The sequence below is a fragment of the Diceros bicornis genome, chromosome 4 (genome assembly GCF_020826845.1).
Source record: "Diceros bicornis minor isolate mBicDic1 chromosome 4, mDicBic1.mat.cur, whole genome shotgun sequence".
Taxonomy (NCBI): domain Eukaryota; kingdom Metazoa; phylum Chordata; class Mammalia; order Perissodactyla; family Rhinocerotidae; genus Diceros; species Diceros bicornis.
Window position 1 is genome coordinate 43,659,501 of NC_080743.1, and position 20,359 is coordinate 43,679,859.

Sequence of the window (20,359 nt, forward strand, 5' to 3'; positions counted from 1 at the left end):
TTGATTATTGCTTCTTTCAACTGTTCAGAAATCAGTCATTACAATGGATTTTTTAAAAAGGAAATTAGAAAGATCAGTGAAGATCATTTTTTAGTCTAGAATTTTGATGTCATATAGATTTAGTGTCTGTGGTCAGGGTGTATGGACTTAATTAAATGTTTTAGATGGAAAATGTTTGGCTATCATCCTGTGGAAGGACTGGACTATATTTTGGAAGTATCTAAAAAGGTCTGACAGTAACAGCAAAAATGCCTTGTGGCTAAAACCTGAAATTCCCCAATGTATAATTTAGAATTAGGTTTAAGCACAGTTTTAAAGATAATGGCAGTGATAGGGAAAAAATAACATGATGGAGGGAGAACAGTGTAAAGAAAATGAGACTTAGAGCCATTTGCTGGCCATATAATGTTGGACAAGTCACTTGATCTTTCTAAACCTTGGTTGTTTACTCTCTAAACTTCAGATGGTATTACTATCTCATATGGATATTTTAAAGATTAAATAAGATATGCGAATGATTTTTGCAAAGTATGAGATAATCAAGAAACATTAGACATCTCTATGAAAAGCTCGCAGTGTTGTATTTGATATTCTGATATCGGCATAATTACTATCTATCTATATAAGATTTCAAAAATGGATTCTTATTACATTTAGCATATTACATAGAAATATTACATACACTGTTTGCTTTCCCTTGTATATATATGTAGAAACTTTTTAACAGAAATTATACTATTTTATGGGGTAGTTCCAAAAATGGTCTATACAGTGCCCTTAAAATTGAAAAAAAAAGAGAATATTCCTATTTGGTTTATAATCATACAATTTTATGGCATTTAGGAAAAACACTTTGACAGTTTTAAGTAAACTAAATACTTAACCTCCCCACCCCAACCCCAGCATTAAGAGATCACACCATGGAAACAATTTACCAGAAGAAATACTACTATGGTTTGTTTTAGTATCGTCAGTTCACAAATTGTTGTAAGATACAATATTTACACAATATGCTAGAATCACCATTTAGCAAATTTCATCGTTTTAAAAAAAATGGATAAAATTACTTCTCACAAAGATCACTAACACGAATACATAAGAGACTCAATTACACTTACAGTGAAAATTCAGATTCACAAAACCAAAATTATCAGATTAAATGTTTTAAGGAATTGCTTCACTAGTCAAAATATACATTTTCTATTATTATAGAGGCCTTTAAAAACTGGCCCCTTTTCTGAATGGAAGGATATAAGACTAAACCTCTGGACGAATAATCTCAGTATGACAAAATATTTCTGTATTATTCAAATGGACTGCTATCATTTTAACAATTTCCCTAGTGTCCATATTTTAGCATCTTTCTATCCTAAACTCTTTCTACCATAAAACCAGCAACCAGAATATACTCGTTTTTCAGTGGGTATAATTATCTCTTATTTTCTATCTTGTGCCAAACCTATAAACCTTCTTTTTCCAACTGTCCGCTAAAGCCAAACAGAAGCGTTTGGGTTATCCCTGAATTTTGTTTCTCACTCCTGAGCAAAATTAATTACAATATGGCTCTATCAGGCCTCTTTTGTATTCACAAAAATTTACAAAATTTTGTGAATATTATTTTAAATTACAGCCATTTATTCTAGGACCAAAGGGGCATTAACTTTTTAATGTCACAAAAATGCACCTCACAATCAACTACAGTTCATTGGTAAGCATAACATACTTAATTCTGATTTGCTAAGTGTTTATCAAACTACAAAAATTTAAATAGAGGCTCACGTGAACAGACATTTTGTTTAGATAACTAACAACATTCAAAGATGAAATGATAAATCATAATAATTAAACCATGGTCAAAATTAAAAGTAAGGTTTACATTTTTCACATCTTGCTGAGGTCAATTAGCAATATTAGAAATACGAACATTGGGATTAGCAGTCTGTTCAGTCACATGAGTAGAGATATGTGGCATCTTAGTGACTGGAGGGGAGCACTGAAAATGAGAGAGTTTTCAAAGATGTAAAGAAACATACAGATTACTAAATTTAAAGTCTTCACTGTACAGATAAAGAAATTGGGGCTCAGAGAGGTTAAAGGGACTTCCCAAGGGCACATGAGAGTTATTGGCAGAGCCGGCACTAACGCACAGACACCTGCTTAAGCTCTGCTAGACTGCTTCTTGTGCAAAAGGAATCAAGAGATCATAAGGCACACTCCTGTCCCTCCAACCTTTTTCCACCTTCTCCCAATCCCAGGATTATAATGCTGAGTGTGCAGTAAAGCTCTGGTACTGTTTTAGCATCTCATATACAATTTCAAATCACCTTAACATACAATTAAATTGAACAAATAATCTCCCTTCCTTTCCAGCTATTAATGTTTCCATTCTGCAGAGTAATTTTTCTACTTTTTCAGGATCCCACTATAGACCAGTGACACTTCTTAGAAGAGAAAGAATCCTATTTCTTCTTCTCACAATCAATTTAAAGAATGACATATTTATGACACTTTCAAGGCTTAAATTTTATTTCCATTTACTCTTTCCTTCAGAAATGCATAAGAAAATCTCAGTACTTAATATTCTTCAAAGCCTTTTCAAATGTGTGTGATGAGGATTTGGGGGCTGGAAAGGGGCTTTGGAGATTATTTAACCCAGCACACCCACTTTGCAATTTAGGAAATTGAAGGCTAGCCATGGTAAGTGACTAATCTAGGGTCCCACAGGTAGAAAGTGGATAAGAATTTTGGTCTCCTGATATCTAGACCAATACTATTTTTACTACCTATTCAGTGAACCATATTGAATATGACAATTCACTTATCCAGTACCACTCTGTGCTTTTATTGCAAAAGTCCAGGTTTTGTCTTTATATGAAACTGTAGCCTGCAATAATAATGCAGATATGATATTAAATGTACTATAATGCTTAAAGTTGTGTCATTGGTGTTTTATGAAGGTAGTTCCTGTGTCTATTTTTGTAACATCTACTGATCCTTACTAAAACATCTGAATATCTAAGACCTCTTATAGGACAGTTAATTGGTTTGTTCCAACATCCCAATAGCTGATGTGAATTACTTCACTGCTGACCAGGCTGTGATCATCAGTTATAAGCCTTAAGGTGGCTGATGGACTGACTATTCTCTGGGCCAGTGTCTCTACTACGTGGGCTAACACAGAACAAAAATACAGTGGTGGCTATATTTTCACTTTAATCACAAATCATCTAGATTGGAGGTTCACATAGCCCAAATCTGAGACACCTGTCACTATTTTACTTTATTTTTCCTAGACTGATTTGGTCTCAGAATATTGACCACAGAGAAATTACCAGCAGGCTGTGCAAAATTCATAGTAGACGTTGCCTCAAAGAAAGTTACCTGGATTGCATCTCCTATCCATCTGTTTCGCTGCTAGTAGGTATAAGATTGTTTCAGTTACTGTTTCTTATATATTAACAATGAAATTCTTCACCTGTATTTCCTTCTACAGGGCATCAAGAGTATTACAATTTTGGCTTTGCTACTGAAATATTTTGATAATAATTGAAATTCTACAAGTGCTCCTATTATAACAGCATTGTTATGCATTTGAATAACAGGAGATTGGTTATTTATGCATTTGTTCAGGTATATTTTGAAAATAAAATATGGAAATGAAAAAAAGTCTTCTTTATACTAAATGCTCACAGTTTGACTTTCCATAAGGCTTATTAAATAATATACAAATAGCTACCATTCTGCTGAAATGTCACAGTAAATACATTAATAATGGCACAGAAGTGAAATGTCCCCAAATGGGAAATCATCTTCATGACTTCCTGAATCTCTGCTCCAACTAAACCTTTGCTTTTTTTCAATTGAAAAGTTACATTTCTAAAAGAATATAAAAATAGAAAATGAGTCAAGAAACCTTTTACAGATATAATTTTGAAGGAAATTCTATAAACATTAGATGAAATACTATATATATCTTTAAGAATGTGCTTTGTCTCGCCACACCAAACATCGCATGAAAACTAAATTGAATGAGTATATAATATTGAACTGTTGAAAAGTACAACTAAATGTTAAAATATTAGTTAAGATAGACAACTTAAACATATAAGTACTAATATATATTTTTTAAGTTAAGCTCAGCTAAAACCTACCTACAAGACACTAATTTGCAAATCTATCATTTTGAATCAAAAAATAAAAGAATGTTTAATCAAGCAAGGCACATTTCTTTTAGGCAAGTCTGTCTTTAATACCACTCATCTGGGCACAGTGTCGACTTTACTCATTTACATGTAAATGGGCTAATTGATGTATGAGAGCCTTTGGTACATGACACACCTTCACAAATAAAGTTGCACCCTAACCCAGAACATAGAAAATAACACTAATATATCTCATGATTAAACATAGTCCAGTAATTAGCTGAAAAAAGAAAATAGTAACAGTTGGCTTGTTGGAAACATTTAGGTTTTCTTTATCAGCAGTACTGATTACTTTTTGGATGATTAGATTTCATCAAAATGTCAAAAGGTTGAAATGATACCTTAGTATTTTTAACATACGTCCTTATCTTTTTATCAATATCATTTATATTGCACACAATTTGAAGAGAATCCTCCAGCTTCAGAGCAGTTTCCTTTATATAAAGCATTTGTCACAGACATGTTATTTAATGTCAATTGAAACAAAAATATGTGCTGGCAGACAGATCCCCGCCCATCAGCGATATAACCAACACTGCATTCTTGATCTAGGCAATTTGAAAAAGAGCATCCTACTGGTTGGTGCAGCTCCACAGTTCTTTATGTGAGGGGCTCTTCAGGTATCTGTGGACAGAGTAACCACAATAATTTACTGTATACTTAGTTTTTTAAAAATTATAGACTTAATACAAAATATTCTATTCATTATACTTTTCAAAACTTTATTTTTTTTACCGTTATCCTGAAAAGTTTAAGCAATTTTCTAAATGTATTAACCATACATAGACTGCTTTTAATTTTTAAGTTAGAAAAAGTTTCAGAGTATGCTGAAATTATGAACACTTTTTTCCTTATCAATAATGACCTCCAAATGTAGCCCAAACCAATGTGATTGCTATTTGAACACGAAAAGTTATCGTCATCTTTAGAACCATCTGAAAGTTTCGGAGTACCTACTGTTTTTTAGAAAAACATACATATTAATTTTCTCAATGTATTTCCAGGGGTTGGTTTTTTTTCTAGCTGTACATCCCTCTGTGGTAATTTAAGATGAGAACTCTTTTGAAGTGAATAGAAATCCCATGCTCAGATAAGAGTTATGGAGAGGGGAAAAAAAAGGAGATAGGGAGAGAAACAGCCTCAAAATGAGTACTGTGAAAACCACATGCTACAGATTCTATGCCTATAGTTTATCTTGTCATTACAAATAACTTTCAGATTTACTGATCCTTTAAAATATGAACTCTGCACACTTATCTACCAGCAATAACCACTTGACCAGAGTGTGTGGAGAACTAAGAAATAAAAGTTCAAGGTTTGGTGCTCTCCTCTCCCAACTACAAAAAAAAAAAAAAAAAAAAAAAAAAAAAAATTATTTAGAAATGCTGACAGTAAAGTGTTTCTTAAAAATAGCATAAGGCAGTATGACTGTCTTGTTCACTGCTACATCCAGAATCTAGAATGGTGTCCGGCACATAGACACTTTATACGTTGAATGCACAGTGTGTGACACATAGGAGGTGCTCAGTATATATATGCTGAATGAATAAATGGATACGTAAAAATTAGATTGATGTACTCTAGAGATTTATTAACTAAGATAAAGGATACTTACAAAGACAAACATAGAAAGTGCTAAACCCAGCTCCAGGTTTCAATATGTGAATATTATCCATCATAATGCATAGAGAAGACTGTTTCCCATATATACTCCTGGTTTTGGCAGGTGTCTCAAAACCAGTGGTAAATGCCTAACAATGGTGATCTGGAATTTGAATGTGCTTTTTATGGAAGAATCATTCACTCATTAAACTAAATATTGTATGCCTACGGTGTGCTAGAAAATCATCTAGTGAAAAGTTTTCTTTATTGGCCTGGATTATACTTGATCATTCTTCATCAAAGATATAACTTCTTCCTAACACTAATATTTGGTCAAAAAGCAAGAGTATATTCTTGCATCACAGTATGCTTAATTTTCATTATGAGAGTTTGCAAATTACAACGGTCTAACAGCTATTAATGACTACTAATTACAAGAAAATGACAAGTAACACGAATGATCTGCTATCCATTTTACTTCTTAAGTGCCTAGCTTCTGCTCAATGCTACTGTAGCATTGGTTATTTTGAGATGGTTCTATTAAGCTATTCCTATCTTGCTACTGTTACACCATTTTTATATAAGAGGTTGGGCCTTTTTTTAACCTCATGTGTCAGTACTTGCCTCAAGGCTCTTGGGACTATTAAGTATGTATGGTATAGCTTGGCATCCTAATAGCCTGTAGGTGTGGAGGAAATTGCAATTTGACAGAAACAAAATATGAAAGTGATATTTGGATAGTAATCATAATGTTTATATTAGTGACTAAAGAAATGGGTTGAAGGGCTCAGAAAAAATGGACATTGACTTAAGTATCAAAATCAACTCTATAAAAAGAGAGAAAGGAAGTATAAAAGAAAATGGTCACCTATATTTGAAGATGTCTGACCAAATAAATGCTCTAACATATAAAGCAAGAAAAGAGAAGAACAAATTTCTATAATTATCAAGTTTGTGAAGCAATTAATATCTCCACCAAGGCATAAATGAAAGAGGTACAGAAACCCTGCTTACTTAATTGTTAGCCTCACTAATTTGTATTTGATGAGGAAAGAGTTAAAATCATTCTATAACATGTAGTTTTATGGGAACTTTGTTTTCACGTGTCTATACTTGGACATCTATTAAATAACTTAGAGTTGGCTGCACACCAACAAGTTCTACAAATTCTACTGACCTAAATGGCAATGAATTAGCCCCAAGGACTAGAAAAATTTCTTGCTCAATTATGTATAATTCTGTGATTGGCCTCTTGTAAATTATGTACTCTTGGCAAGCAAAAAAAGTTTAAACTCACTCAGTAATTAAAGTTGGTAATGTGCTAAGATGTGAGCTTTGTCAAAAATCTGCAGTGTCATGGGAAAATGAGCTGTGAGGTGTAATCACTACTACTTTGAGCAGTATTTAGGTCTACTACTAATAAATATCCTCAATTCATACAGTTGCCTAGTAAAATAAATTGATCTTTTGAAATCAGTTAAAATGTTTGCAGGTAAAAGATTTATAGAATACAGATACAAAGCAATTCAAACACAGTTCTTACTTGGAGAAATTATTTCTATTGTGGTTTTTAGTCACCCATTCCATTTTGAAGTCTGACATATAGTCACTCTTGTTTAACATGATTTTTATTATAATTTCTTACAGAAGTAATGTATTAGTGTAATATCTGATTTTTTTTGGTCCTGTAGTCATACATGAGGTAAATATAAAATATAATGGCACGTGAAGCTACTTCTTAAATATCTAATACCTTGGCTATTCCAGGTTAAAACAGAAAATCCAGTAAAACCCATAATGAGTTAAATAATAAAAATAAACAATGTAACAATTCCTCACCCAGGGAAAAAAACATGAAAAAATAAAAAACAAAAAGTATTCATTTTAATTCTCTTTTTTTTGTGTCATTTCTTTAAAAAGTCCTAACAATGTGTCCTCAGAAGAGACATAATCTCTGTCCTATGTGGGCTTAACTGTGTAAAGTGATGGAAAGTGAAAAGAGTTTCTAACTGGTCTACAGACATAATCTCAAGCACATATGTTAGTTTTCTTTAATTTAGTGACATATTTGGTAAAGGATATTGTGCCACTTGGATGTACAGAAGCAACAGCCAGGTCAATCTCTGGTCTAGTTTGCCTGAGAAATCCAGGGAAAGGAGAAAATTCAGAAGGAATGTGAAGAAAGTTCCTCCTCTTCTCATATCAGGAGAATCCCTACTTCCTACTGCAGAGGAAAGTGCATCTGCACAATATTACCTAAAATCATGACAATATCTGCAGTACTCATGGATATCAATGCTTGAATTAGTTTCAGTAATTCCATCCTACGTATGTTGGTTTTTCAAAGCTACTAGGAATTTCCCGATATCAACATACGCTACTGGTGACTCTCACCTATTTTATTTAGAAGTGGCCTAAGTTTTGTTATTATAAAGTCACTCTAAGAATCTGCTCTTATTTCTCATGGATTCCATATCCTCAGCTTCTTTCACACACACAAAAAAATCACTTAAAAAAACAGCTTATTTCTGTGATCCTACCATATAGATCACATATAACTTGATATACCATATAACTTGATAATTACATTAAAAATTAGGTTATTTTGTAAAAGAAACGATTTTATGCATTTTAAGGCCATAACTACAGTAGCATAATTCTTTAAGGTGACTCATTGGTGAAATCTCTAACGCTGTCTTCAATCAGCTTCCACAGTAATGACCTCGTGGATATCTAAAGACTCACCAGTAGCTGAAACCAAGATTGAACTTACAGGGAAATTTCCTCATAATATCTGCTAGATAGGTAAGTTCCCAGAGATACCACTTGTTTGTTCTGATTTTTGCTGTACCACTTAAACCAATCAGTCGACAAATATATATTGAGTATCATTTATAAACAGCATTCTATTAGCTATTAGGTAGAAAACATGGTCTCTGTGAAGCATTCTAACTTCCAGGTATCCTTGGTGATTATGAGTGATATCTCATATAATGTTATATTTAAATTATTTATATTAAGGAATTCCATCCCCTTAATTGGGTAGTACTTCATGTGGAAAACCTGCTCAAGCATGTTTTGCCAAATAGAAGCCTTCTCCAGTGAACCAGTTACAAGGAATTTTATCCAAAAGAGCATGGGGAGGAGTATAAGCTTCACAGTGATAAAATGAAGCATAGATATACAACATGAAAATTTAGCTTATAGTTTAAAAATACTCAAATTGGAATGCTATTTCCTTCCTCTCATTCCTTCCACGAATAAATACTTATTAAGCATCAGCTTTATTCCAGGTACTATTCCAGGTCTTGCAGGATACAGTACCAATGAACAGACAAAATCCTTGTTCTCATGGAAGGCAAGGGAAGACAAGGAAAACAAAGTAAGTAAAATTTCTAATATGTTAAAGGAGAAAATAGAGCAGAAAAAGGATATAGGGAGCACTGTGGCGCCTGCAATTTTAAATAGAGTGGCCAGGGAAGGCTTCACTGAGACAGTGACACCTAAGGAGGTGATGGAGTGAACCACGCAGACATCAGATGCTACTGCATTCCAGGAGGGGGAACAGCAAGTACAAAGACGTGAGGGGGGCATGCCTGGTGTACTTGAGGAAGAGCAAGGAGGCCAGTGCAGCTACAGTGCAGGGTCAAATGGGAGAGGAGTCAGAAGTGAGTCAGAGGCGTACGGGGGCTGGATTAGGCAGGGCTTTGCAGGCCACTGTAAGGGCTTTAGTTTGTACTCTATGAAATGGGGAGCGAAATGGGTGTTTTGCTACCAAAAAGTGACATGATCTGACAAGTGTTTTAAAAGGATTGCTCTGGCTGCTATGTTGAGAATTGACTCAAGCAGGGAAAACGATGGAAGCTAGGGGCCCAGGAAGGAGGGTCCTATAAAAATCCAGGTGAGAGATAAGGACAGCTTAGATCAGGTAGTAGCAGAAGTCGTAAGACTCTGGAAACATTTTAAAAGTGGGGCGAATAGGCTTTGCCAATAGATTGGATGGAGAATTGAGAGAAAAAGAGGAGTCAAGGAGAATCCCAAGGATTTCAGCTTGAGCAACCAGAAAATTGAAGTTGCCAGTAATCAAGATGGGAAAGGGTGGGAGGCATAGGCTTGATGGCGGCGGGGTGGGGGGGGGGGGAGGAGAGGGAAGCTCAGCTTTGGACATATTACGTTTGGGATATCCATTAGATATCCAAGTGGAGATGTTAAGTAGACAGCTGGAAATTCAATCTGGAGTTCAGGAGAGAGGTTCAGGTGGGAGATAGAAACTTACATATAGATAGTCTAAAGCTATAAAAATAAGACTGAATGCACAAAGAAAAGAGATCTAAGGACTCAGCCATGGCCCATGCGGCTCTCCAACATTAAGACCCAAGAGAGATGAGAAAGAACCAGTAAAAGGGATGGAAAAGGAGAGGCCGGAGAGGTAGGAAGAAAATCCAGAGTGTGGTATCCTGGAAGTCAAATTGAGAAATTCTTCTCGGGGTGGGGGGGAAGTATTCTGCAGTGCCAAATGCTTCAGATGGATCAAATGAAATGAGTAGTGAGAAATGGCGATAGGAGGTCACCAGTGACCTTGAAAAGTACCCTTTGGTGAAGTGGTAGGGGTTAAAGCCTGTTTGGAACAGATTCGGGAGAGACTGGGAAGGGATTCAATGGTGAACAAAGAGCAAGAACAGTCCCTACTCTCGTAGAAGAAATAGACATTAATCATATAACACAAATACATGTAAAATCACAGCTATGTCAAGATCATATACTATATTCAATTCATTCTAAGACATACTTTTTCAGATTTGAGCATCTATGAAATTGTGGTGTACCTTAAAATCACTGGTACTTTCCCTTATAATTGCCACTTTTTCTTTTTTTAACAGCACATAAAATAATGGTGGCTCTTATAATCAAAGGCACCTTAAATTTGATGAAATATACCATAATAGGGGAACTGATAAAACCAGAGTCATGAGAGACGTCTTGGAGGAAGTATTGGAGTAAAAATAGAAGTTAATGAGGTGAGGAGGGGAGGAGAGGGCTGCCAGTGGGAACATTTGCAAAGATCTCCATAGTTCAAGGTAGAAAGGGAGCTTATCCTGCAACTGGAAGAAGATCAGCGTTCCTGGAGCACGAGAGAATGAAGGGAGGAGCACAGGTATAGGATAAGGCTAGATATGAGGGCTGAGCCAGACCACGTGGGGCCATGAAGGCTGTGTTAAGCGTTTGGGTCCCTATCCTAAGAACAAAGAAAAGACCTTGATATAATCAGATTTGATATAATCAGATTTGAGTCTCAAAAAGATCATTCTGGCTACCAGGTGGAGAATGGGTCAGATTGGCCACAGGAAATGTGGGAAGGCCAGTGAAGAGACCTTCATACTTACCCAGAATAGAGATGATGGTAGTGTGGATTAAAGTGGTGGTGGCAGCAAGGCAGAAGTATGGATTCTTCTTAGAGATATTTAGGAGGAAAAATGACAAAACTCAGTGATATTTAGTGATACTAAAACTTACAGATATTTAGGAGACAAAATGACAAAACTCAGTGATAGACGAATGTACTTACTACTTTTATGAATCTATTATTACATTAATAAATACATTGAGAATATTAGGTAATCTGCCTTTTAAGCAAGGCTATAAGAAATAAAAATAATTTGTAAATTTATGCTGCACATATGAATGAAAACCAGTATTTTGAAAATTCAAAATATCTAATTTTCAGAAAAAGAATTAGATTGTTTAGATCTATAGACAGAAAGTAAATATATCTTAAGATAGGGAATAACTTATGAACAGGTGAAGTGTGCGTGTGTGCGTGTGTAATAAATTACCCTCAATGGCTTATTTTCTAAATTAAAAGGAACATGTTTAAATGTATAAAAATAAGAACCTTAAGGTTCAGAGAGAATTTCCATAAAGAACAGGAGTTTAAAATAAAGTTAACAAAAAACAAGTGAAATAGCAGTGCTGAGTGACATGTAACACACAGGTGCAATGCCAACTTTCATTCTAAAAAGTTGGTGGGGACCTCAATGGAGATTCCCAAGAGCCTTTGTGCTCTGATAGGAGGGTGAGGGTGAGGTTGGGGCTCACTGGAAGAGAAAAAGCTTCTCTCCACCCCCGACTACCACGCTGTGGGGTGTGATCTCTGTATCTGCAAAGTCAGAGCCCTGCATGCACAGACATTCATAACATTCTTCAGATACGATGAAACATCATTTTTTGTTCATTTAAGTGCTATCTTACTAACAACCAGAATCCCAGGATTTACTTTTCAGGCCAGAGTTGCTATTCTGTGCTATTTAGGTTGCAACAATAATAAAATGGCTCCCAAGAAAATGATGGAACCTCTTTTCCAGATTTCTTCTTTAATGCATTCAATGGTTAGTGGTGCAAAATGGCAAAATGTAGGGAAAAACAAATCTAGTACAAAAAAAGAAAAAAGAAAAAGAGAGAAACCATGAAAACATTTCTTTATAAAATGTTTTTTCTTTACAATTTTGAAGACATAATTAGTTTATATTATCATTGAAAACAGTGACAAATATTTGGAAACTTTCTAACTTGAATCATTTAAATTAAATTTGCTGGGTGAACGTGAGCATGTAAAGAATACTATTATCATATACTCTATAGCAATGGCCATTTTCTGGCAGGATGTTAGGAGCTGAGTAACAACAGTAAGATTTGGGTTCTGCATGGCTTTCCCTCCCTTCTTCCTGCCTCCTCTGATTTGCTCTCTTGCAAAGTTTATAAAAAAACAAGTTGCCCAGCCTGGTGGCGTAGTGGTTAAGTTTGTGCACTCCACTTCGGCGGCCCGGGGTTTGCAGGTTTGAATCCCGGGCATGGACGGACACACCGCTCATCAAGCCATGCTGTGGCAGCGTCCCACATACAAAACAGAGGAGGATAGGCACGGCTGTTAGTTCAGGGCCAATCGTCCTCACCAAAAAAAAAAAAAAAAAAGTGGTTTCATTAATATATACAAAATTGCCAAACAAAATAAAAGAAATTAATATTACAAAAGCAATAGTTTTATCTTCCTTAGTTTAAAAGGCTAAACACAAAACAGAAAGAAAAAAACCCCACCCTAAAATGCAATCCCTAAATATCCTCTTCCCCATTCTTACGCTCCTCACCTCTATCTCACAGTGTTTCCATAAGTCTTCAGACTGGGGGGCATGTGTGCTTCTTTGCATTTCTTAGAGGGAGGGGTTATCACTTCTATTCACAGCTGAGAGGTGGGAAGGACTTGGAACTGCTGTAGAAAACGTTGACTGTACAGAAGTCAGTAAATTCTAGTTATGGTTCTCAAAGGCACAGACTATTGGTATATATTATATATATATGTAGAATTTGTATACTATCGGTAAAGCAATTACTCGAGTACGTTATATGCCAACAAATAACAAGTTTTATGTAAACAAACCATAACTTTAAATTTCTTCATACTGTGCATTTAAAATTTCAATCCCAAAATTTTATTTCAAAGTTTAGAAATAGCTTATATAACACTTCCTCTAATGTGTAGATGTTTGTGATTATGTCCCCATAGTTGGTGGGTATTTAAATTTGGTATAGTATCAGTTTAAAACACCATAAAAGAAACAAAATAATAACAACGTTATTATTTTTAGCTCTGGATTCACCAGACGTAGGGTATAGACATCTTCCCTGGGGGGGTTGATGGATGTGCACCGATCCAGTCACACCTCCTCCCATGAATCTTTGTACACGCAGACATATGTACACCTTTCAACATCCAAGATGTGCAACTGAGCTCAACAGTGAAGTCTGTGGTTGGCAAAGCTAACTGGCATGTGTAAACTTAGACTCATTGCATCTTGCTCTAAGCCCAAATCACTACCCATTTTCATTTTCTAAGTGATTTAGGATCTTAGAGAGGGGGCTACAGCTATTATGTGGGACAAAATTACATCCTAATGTTTTTTTGAGCACAGCTGCTCTTAAAGATCCATGGAGTGCTTGGGTAAGGCAATAATGTCACATATTTCAAAGCACTGGCAATCTCCTTCGGCTTTCAATTCTTTTGTTTTAAGGAATTTCTCCCTTCTTAATCAGGGAGAGTCCAAATGTTTATACTACTTTCTGGCATGGTTCTTCAGTAAACTAAGCAAAGGATAGGAGATGGAAAAATAACAATTTGCATAATACTATTATCTATGGTAGATTAAAACACTTGAAAATAGGAAACTAATCTTAAAACTGAAAAATATTCATTGTTATAGCAGGGATCACTACTATGACTGACTATACTTTCTGAATATAATATTAAGTCCAGATAAATCGATCATATAAGAAAATAATATTTTATTACTAGGAGAGTCAATTCTCCCTTATATTTGATCCCTATGGTTAAAAATATCTGAAAAGGGTTAATTTTCAGTATACAGAATGAAATAGGTTTCTGGAGATATGTTCTTTATAGGAAATCAGTAATTAGTACCACGGGCTGAAGTCAAACCTAAAAGCATAAGAAATTTATTTTATCAATCTCTTTCAAGTCACCCAATAAAAGGAACAGGGGTTTTGGGGCCAGAATGACCCGGCTTTAAATCATAGCTGGTCTCTTCCTACCTGTGAAGTCTCAGGGAAATCATTTAACCTTAACCATCTATTTTTTACTCTCCTAAGATGGGGCTAATACCACTTACAGAGTTGAGAAGTGTCCAGGACATGGTTAATCTTTAATAAAGGGTAATTATTATTGTTATATAGAAAGTAAATAGGAAGACACTGATTATTTATGTATTTCATAGCATTCACAAAGCTTGGAATACCAAGCTTTATACAATGTTTGTGAGGAATGATCACAATAACGCAATCTTTTAGCAAATAATGTAATAATGTAATCTCTTGGCAAAATCTCTGCTGCATATCATGCAGTTATTTTTTCTAAGTGTTATACCTGTATTAACATTTAATACTCACAACAACCCTATGAGGTACTATTTATTATCCTTATTTTACAAATAAGGAAACTGAGGTACAGGGAGGTTAAGTAATTTGCTCAATGTCACACATCAGAGTCAGGATTCAAAACCTGGTAATATGACTGCAGAATTTATGCTATGAACCACGTCATTGAAAGCCTGAAAATAACATTCATGTAAGATAATAGCCATTCACTCGTCAAATAGGTATTGAATACATACAAGGTGCTCCATTCTCTGCTAGGCACTAATATCCAAAACTTTGTCAAGACACAGAACCTATAACCTTTAAGGAGTTTACAATATGGCGACTAGAAGCAATTATACTATCTCAAAGTTATGACTCAAAAGCCATATTTCTCTGGATTAAAAAAATAAAGGTCTCCTTCATATAACTGTTATTTAATAACCACACAATTCCAAAAATTATGGCACAACCATAGTAATTTACTTATAGAACTAATCAGAGTTTATACATGTGAACAAATGTGAATAAAATTGTCACTGTGATTTGTTCATCTTTATGTTAAGATCTTTTAAGAACAGAAACAAAAATTATTCTTATGTTATTACTACAGTGTATCTAACATATTACCACCAAAATGGGTCATAAAAAGAATTTCTGGTCATTAAGAGCACCACAAATTTGGTCAAAACGTAGATCAATGTCATAAGTAACTCAAGTAGCAAAAGAAACTAGATAAAGGAGTCCGATTTTGATGCACATAGAGATAAAAACAATGACTCTATGACCAGGTATATAGAGTTCCTGCCTCTATTGTTTTGTTTTTTTTGTCTTTTCCCTTCCTCTTCCCCCTCTTACAGTCTTATTATAAGACTCATTATTTTTCACTGTCTCAAATGCACAAAAAATAAAGTAGGCTTCTGAGTACCTGAAAATATTTTATGAGCTTTAAAAACAGGATTACTCTCATTTTTTAAGGGGAAACAGGTTGTTCAGAAGCCAAGTGGGTTAGTAGAAGGAATGGAATCATTTTCAGCTCAGTTTGGGTAAAGGTTATTCTGAAGAGCAATGACTTTTTTTTACCATCCTTCTGCAATAAGCAATGGCAACCACAGGACAATTAGCAACATGGAAATCAAACAGAAAAGCTATTGCAAATGATCTTTAAAAGGCACTTGCATGTAATTAGTATAAAATTATTCGTTTTGCAAGTATCGCCAGTCTAGACACAAGCGGCATTTCCCTGGTTCCCTGTACACAAAAGGAGTGCTCTCATTAGCCCACACAGTGCTCACCTGATTCTGCTTGTCTTCTGGCAACCCCTGGCATAGGGCTGAAACTTGCAGGAATTTCCCCAAGATTTGGTTACTTCCCGTCCCTCCTTTTTATTGATTGTCTGCAATTCCCTCAGTTAAAAACATGCATCCTTTATATTTTTAAAGTTTATTTCGCTTTTCAAGTGCTGTGATGGTAACAGTGCTGTTGTGGGATCTGGATTTTTTTTTTTTAAAGAGAAAGTCTGAAGGTCCCTTGTAAGGTTTCAGGTGCACTGACTGAATCTTTCATTTGCTTATGTACAGAACAATTCTACATTTGCTTTTAAATTTCATTTGTTGGCTTGAAACTTCTTGGAGAACGAAGGAAACAGAGAACCATCTTTTAAAATTATTGCCTTATTACTGGCATTTAATTCAAATCATGCCTTATTGTGGTATATATCTAACCATTCCAAAGACGATATTTTCCTTCTCAATTCAGTCACTATGGAATGACATCAATGATTTTTTTGTAGTAAAAAAATATGCATTTTGTGATTCATTTCACCACTTCACGAAGATTCTCAGACTTTGTTCAAACAGTGGTTTCCTTTATGAAATCATGTAAGTAGAAAACATCTGGAAAGATTATTGTGGAAAAGGCAGGGGCTAGGGGGTGGGGCTAGAGAGCAAGAGATGCCATGACAACCTTTTTCGAGTTTCCCAGGAAACATGGGTTGCTATGGGAACTGCATCAGTCAGGTCCGAATTAGTAAGTTCCGCTGGAAGGAGTGTCTGCCACTTTAATCTTCTTGTGATACTGCAGAAGCTTATCTCTCAGATGCATTAGGAAATTTTTTTGTTTCTCTCAGCAGCACTGAAAACATCTGTTTCTAGACTTTGATAGATGCTGGCTGGAACACACACAGAACTTCACAGGAATCTGTTAGTCTAATACTTTTGAAATGCTTAACAAGCCCCCAAGAGTTAAACTATATTAGTCAGATCAGGACATCTTGGGCATTCCCCTTTGTTCAAAGTTGCAGAGAAGCTCAAAATTCCAGGAGGGGAGTTCCAAATAGAAATTCTAGTCAAAAACCAAATAATATGGTGGGTTTACAAGTCATTGTTTTAATTAGACTTTCCATCCACATATCCACAGCATAGGCAATTGAACTAAAGATTCAATAACGTTGACGGGCCCATCAAACCCAAGCACAGTTTAAGTATGTGCCTACTTTACTTAGTAAAGAAACAACTGCCTTTTAATTCTGAGGTTAAACAGTTACTCTTAACTGTTCTTTAGTTTCATTTCCTCCCAGGATATACGGGTTTTTTTTTTTTTTTTATAGGACTTGTACCAGAAATCAAGTTTAAAGTAAGTTTGTTTGCAATATTAAGAGAGAGGGGGAGAAAAAAAAAGGAGAGCTGAGAGAATGCAGCCCACTTGCAAAACAGACACCTGTTTCAGTATGAAGCAGTAGGGAGAGGGAGAAGGAAGTGTGCTTTCCACCTCTTCATGTTCTTTCCTTGATGAATGGCCTGGAAACGTATAAAACGAGGGCATACAAAGACCAAGGGGGCATGTTCCACATAATACTGAGCACAGCATGTCACTTGTATCATATATTAAACATCCGTAAATATCTTTTTGATGTTGACACAGGAGTTGGGATTATTGTTCGTCGTGCAGGTGGCAGTGGAATTGCCGGTTTTGAAGGGGGTCTGGGGGAAAGCGCTATGGTTCATACCCCCCTCTTCGATCACCATATACTCCGACTTACTCAGAGTCGAGTTACTCCTTGCTTTTCGGAGCTCCTCGGCTGAAGAGGAGAGGTGCTGGCAACTTCTCACGTGCATGTACTGGGCTTGCTCTTCTCCTTCGGTCTCCCGGTGGTAGAAGTAATTGAAGTTGGAAACAATTACAGGGACGGGCAAAGCAATGGTCAGGACACCAGCGATGGCGCAGAGTGACCCCACAATCTTGCCCCCTATGGTCACTGGGTGCATATCACCATAACCTACTGTTGTCATGGTTACCACTGCCCACCAGAAGGCATCCGGGATACTGCTAAAACCTGAAGTGGGGTCGTCTGCCTCGGCAAAGTAGACAGCGCTGGAGAAAAGGATGACCCCAATAAAGAGGAAGAAGATGAGCAGCCCCAACTCCCGCATGGAAGCCTTCAGCGTTTGCCCCAGGATCTGCAGCCCCTTGGAGTGGCGAGAGAGCTTGAAGATGCGGAAGACTCTCACCAGGCGGATGACCCTCAGGATGGCCAGGGACATGGCTTGCTGTCCATTGCCCTGTCGCTCAGCCAGCTCGGTGCCCAGAGTGATGAAATAAGGGATGATGGCCACGATGTCTATCAGGTTCATGATATTTCGCGAGAAGGTGGCTTTGCTGGGGCAAGCGAAGAACCGCACCAGCAGCTCAAAGGAGAACCAGATGATGCACAGGGTCTCCACCACGAAGAAGGGATCCGAGAAGCTGGAGGCTCCCGCGGGGGCCCCCGACGTGCTGTTGCGGGCCGCCTCGGACAGCTCCTGCGACGGCGAGGCGGGGTAGTCCTTCTCGTCGCGGAACTCGGGCAGCGTCTCCAGGCAGAAGATGACAATGGAGATGAGGATGACGAGCACGGACACGATGGCGATGCCCCGGGCCGGCCCGGAGCTCTCCGGGTACTCGAAGAGCAGCCACACCTGGCGCTGGAAGTCGCGGCGGGGCAGGGGCCGCTCCTCCTCCCGCAGGAAGCCCTCATCCTCACGGAACTTCTCCATGGCCTCCTCGCCCAGCTGGTAGAAGCGGATCTCCTCGGAGAAGATGTCGATGGGCACGTTGACCGGCCGGCGGATGCGGCCCCCGGACTGGTAGTAGTAGAGGATGGCGTCGAAGCTGGGCCGGTTGCGGTCGAAGAAGTACTCGTTGCGGAGCGGGTCGAAGTACCTCATGCGCCGCTTGGGGTCGCCCAGCAGCGTCTCCGGGAACTGGCAGAGGGTCTTGAGCTGTGTCTCGAAGCGCAGCCCCGAGATGTTGATCACCACGCGCTCCCCGCAGCAGTCCTGCTCCCCGGCGGCCGGCAGCGCGGGCGGCAGCGGCTCGTAGCGGTCGCAGCCGCCGCCGCCACAGCCGCCCTGAGGCGGGGCCCCGCCGCCGTCCGCAGGCTCGGGCTCCAGCAGGTGGTCCCCGGGCACCACGGTCATGTCGGGCGGCAGCTCGGGGCCTGCGGCGGGCTCGGCGTAGCCGGGGTTCACCAGGGTGTGGGCGCCGCCGCCGCTCGCGGGGGGTGGCGGAGGGTGGACGCGGTGGCGGGCGGAGGGCGGCGGCGGCGAGCGCAGGAGGCTGAGGTGCTCGTCCATGCGGCGGGGAAGAGGCGGCGGCGCGGGGCCGCGTCGCTCCTCCTCGCGCTCCCCGCCCCTCGCCGCCTCCGCCCCCGAGCCGAGCCCGCCGCCTGTTGCTGTCGCTGCCACCGCCGCGAGGCTCCGTCTGGGTCTGGCGCGGTGCGCCCGGCTCCTCCGAAAAGACGCCTCCTCCGGCTCCCCTCCGCCTCCTCCCCCGTGGGGCGCGCGCCCGCCCCTCCGCGTCCCCTCAGGATTCCCGCCCACCGCGCGGCCGCGCGCCCCGCTCCCCCGAGGAGCCGCCCCGCCCTCCTCGCCCCTCTAGGTCACGGAAGCGCCCTCATTTTGCGTCCCAGTGTTCCCCCCAATCCCTGGCTCAGCCGAGGCGGACCTCGGGGACTCCGGCCGCCGAGCCTTGGCCCCTGGGCACGACGGGCTTCTGGTCAGCGCCCCCCTCCCCCGGCTCGCGAGGCCGCGTCCCAGGCGCGGGGCTGCTCGACCGGCACTGGGCCACTCGCGGCCCCGCGCGCCCCGGGCCTCCGCGCCTTGCACTCTCCACCTGGGCCCGCCGGGGAGGCGGGCCCCGCAGAGCCGAGGTGGCAGAGGGGAGGCAGGCGAGGAGGGAGCATGGGGATGTGCTCTGGACCCAGAGGGGTGTCGGGGGAGGGAGCAGGCCAGGTGGGCGCCTGGGGAAGAAGCAAGCCTGCTGCCAGCATCCTGAGTCCACCTGAGGGCAGAAGACCGCCAGGCCGGCAGGGCTGTCAATAATTTAGCTCCTTTTTGGATGAGAAGCAGAACCAAGTGATGGGTGCTGATGAGTTTCGCACCCGGAATCTGAAGATAATGGGTCTTTAAAGGCATTCAGGGACTTCACTTCTGCAGTGAATAGTTCACTCTAACTTGCGCAGCTGAGAGTTCAGCCATTGGGAAGAACCAAGGACCAAGTTTCTGGTTGAGATTGGCCGGGGCCTGGTCTTTTCAGTATGGTGAGATTTCCTGTCAGTGGGAAAATAAGAGGAAAATGAAAAGGGAAATTCACAT

The 20,359-nt window shown here is 39.2% G+C and overlaps 1 protein-coding gene across 2 annotated transcripts; it reads right to left on the bottom strand.

Moving 5' to 3' along the window:
• Positions 1-1,841: 1,841 nt before the first annotated feature.
• On the bottom strand, positions 1,842-19,339 carry KCNA3 (potassium voltage-gated channel subfamily A member 3). 2 transcript variants are annotated; one of them, XM_058538755.1, is made up of 4 exons: positions 16,022-19,339; positions 12,947-13,084; positions 11,189-11,252; positions 1,842-4,826 (listed from the first exon to the last, which is right to left on the bottom strand). In XM_058538755.1, exon 1 carries the CDS (start codon positions 19,337-19,339, stop codon positions 17,612-17,614), a length of 1,728 nt encoding a protein of 575 aa, XP_058394738.1. In that variant the 3' UTR covers positions 1,842-4,826; positions 11,189-11,252; positions 12,947-13,084; positions 16,022-17,611. The 2 variants fall into 2 exon arrangements, with proteins under 2 accessions (XP_058394738.1, XP_058394739.1); XM_058538756.1 differs by lacking the exons at positions 11,189-11,252; positions 12,947-13,084.
• Between the last annotated feature and the right edge of the window lie 1,020 nt (positions 19,340-20,359).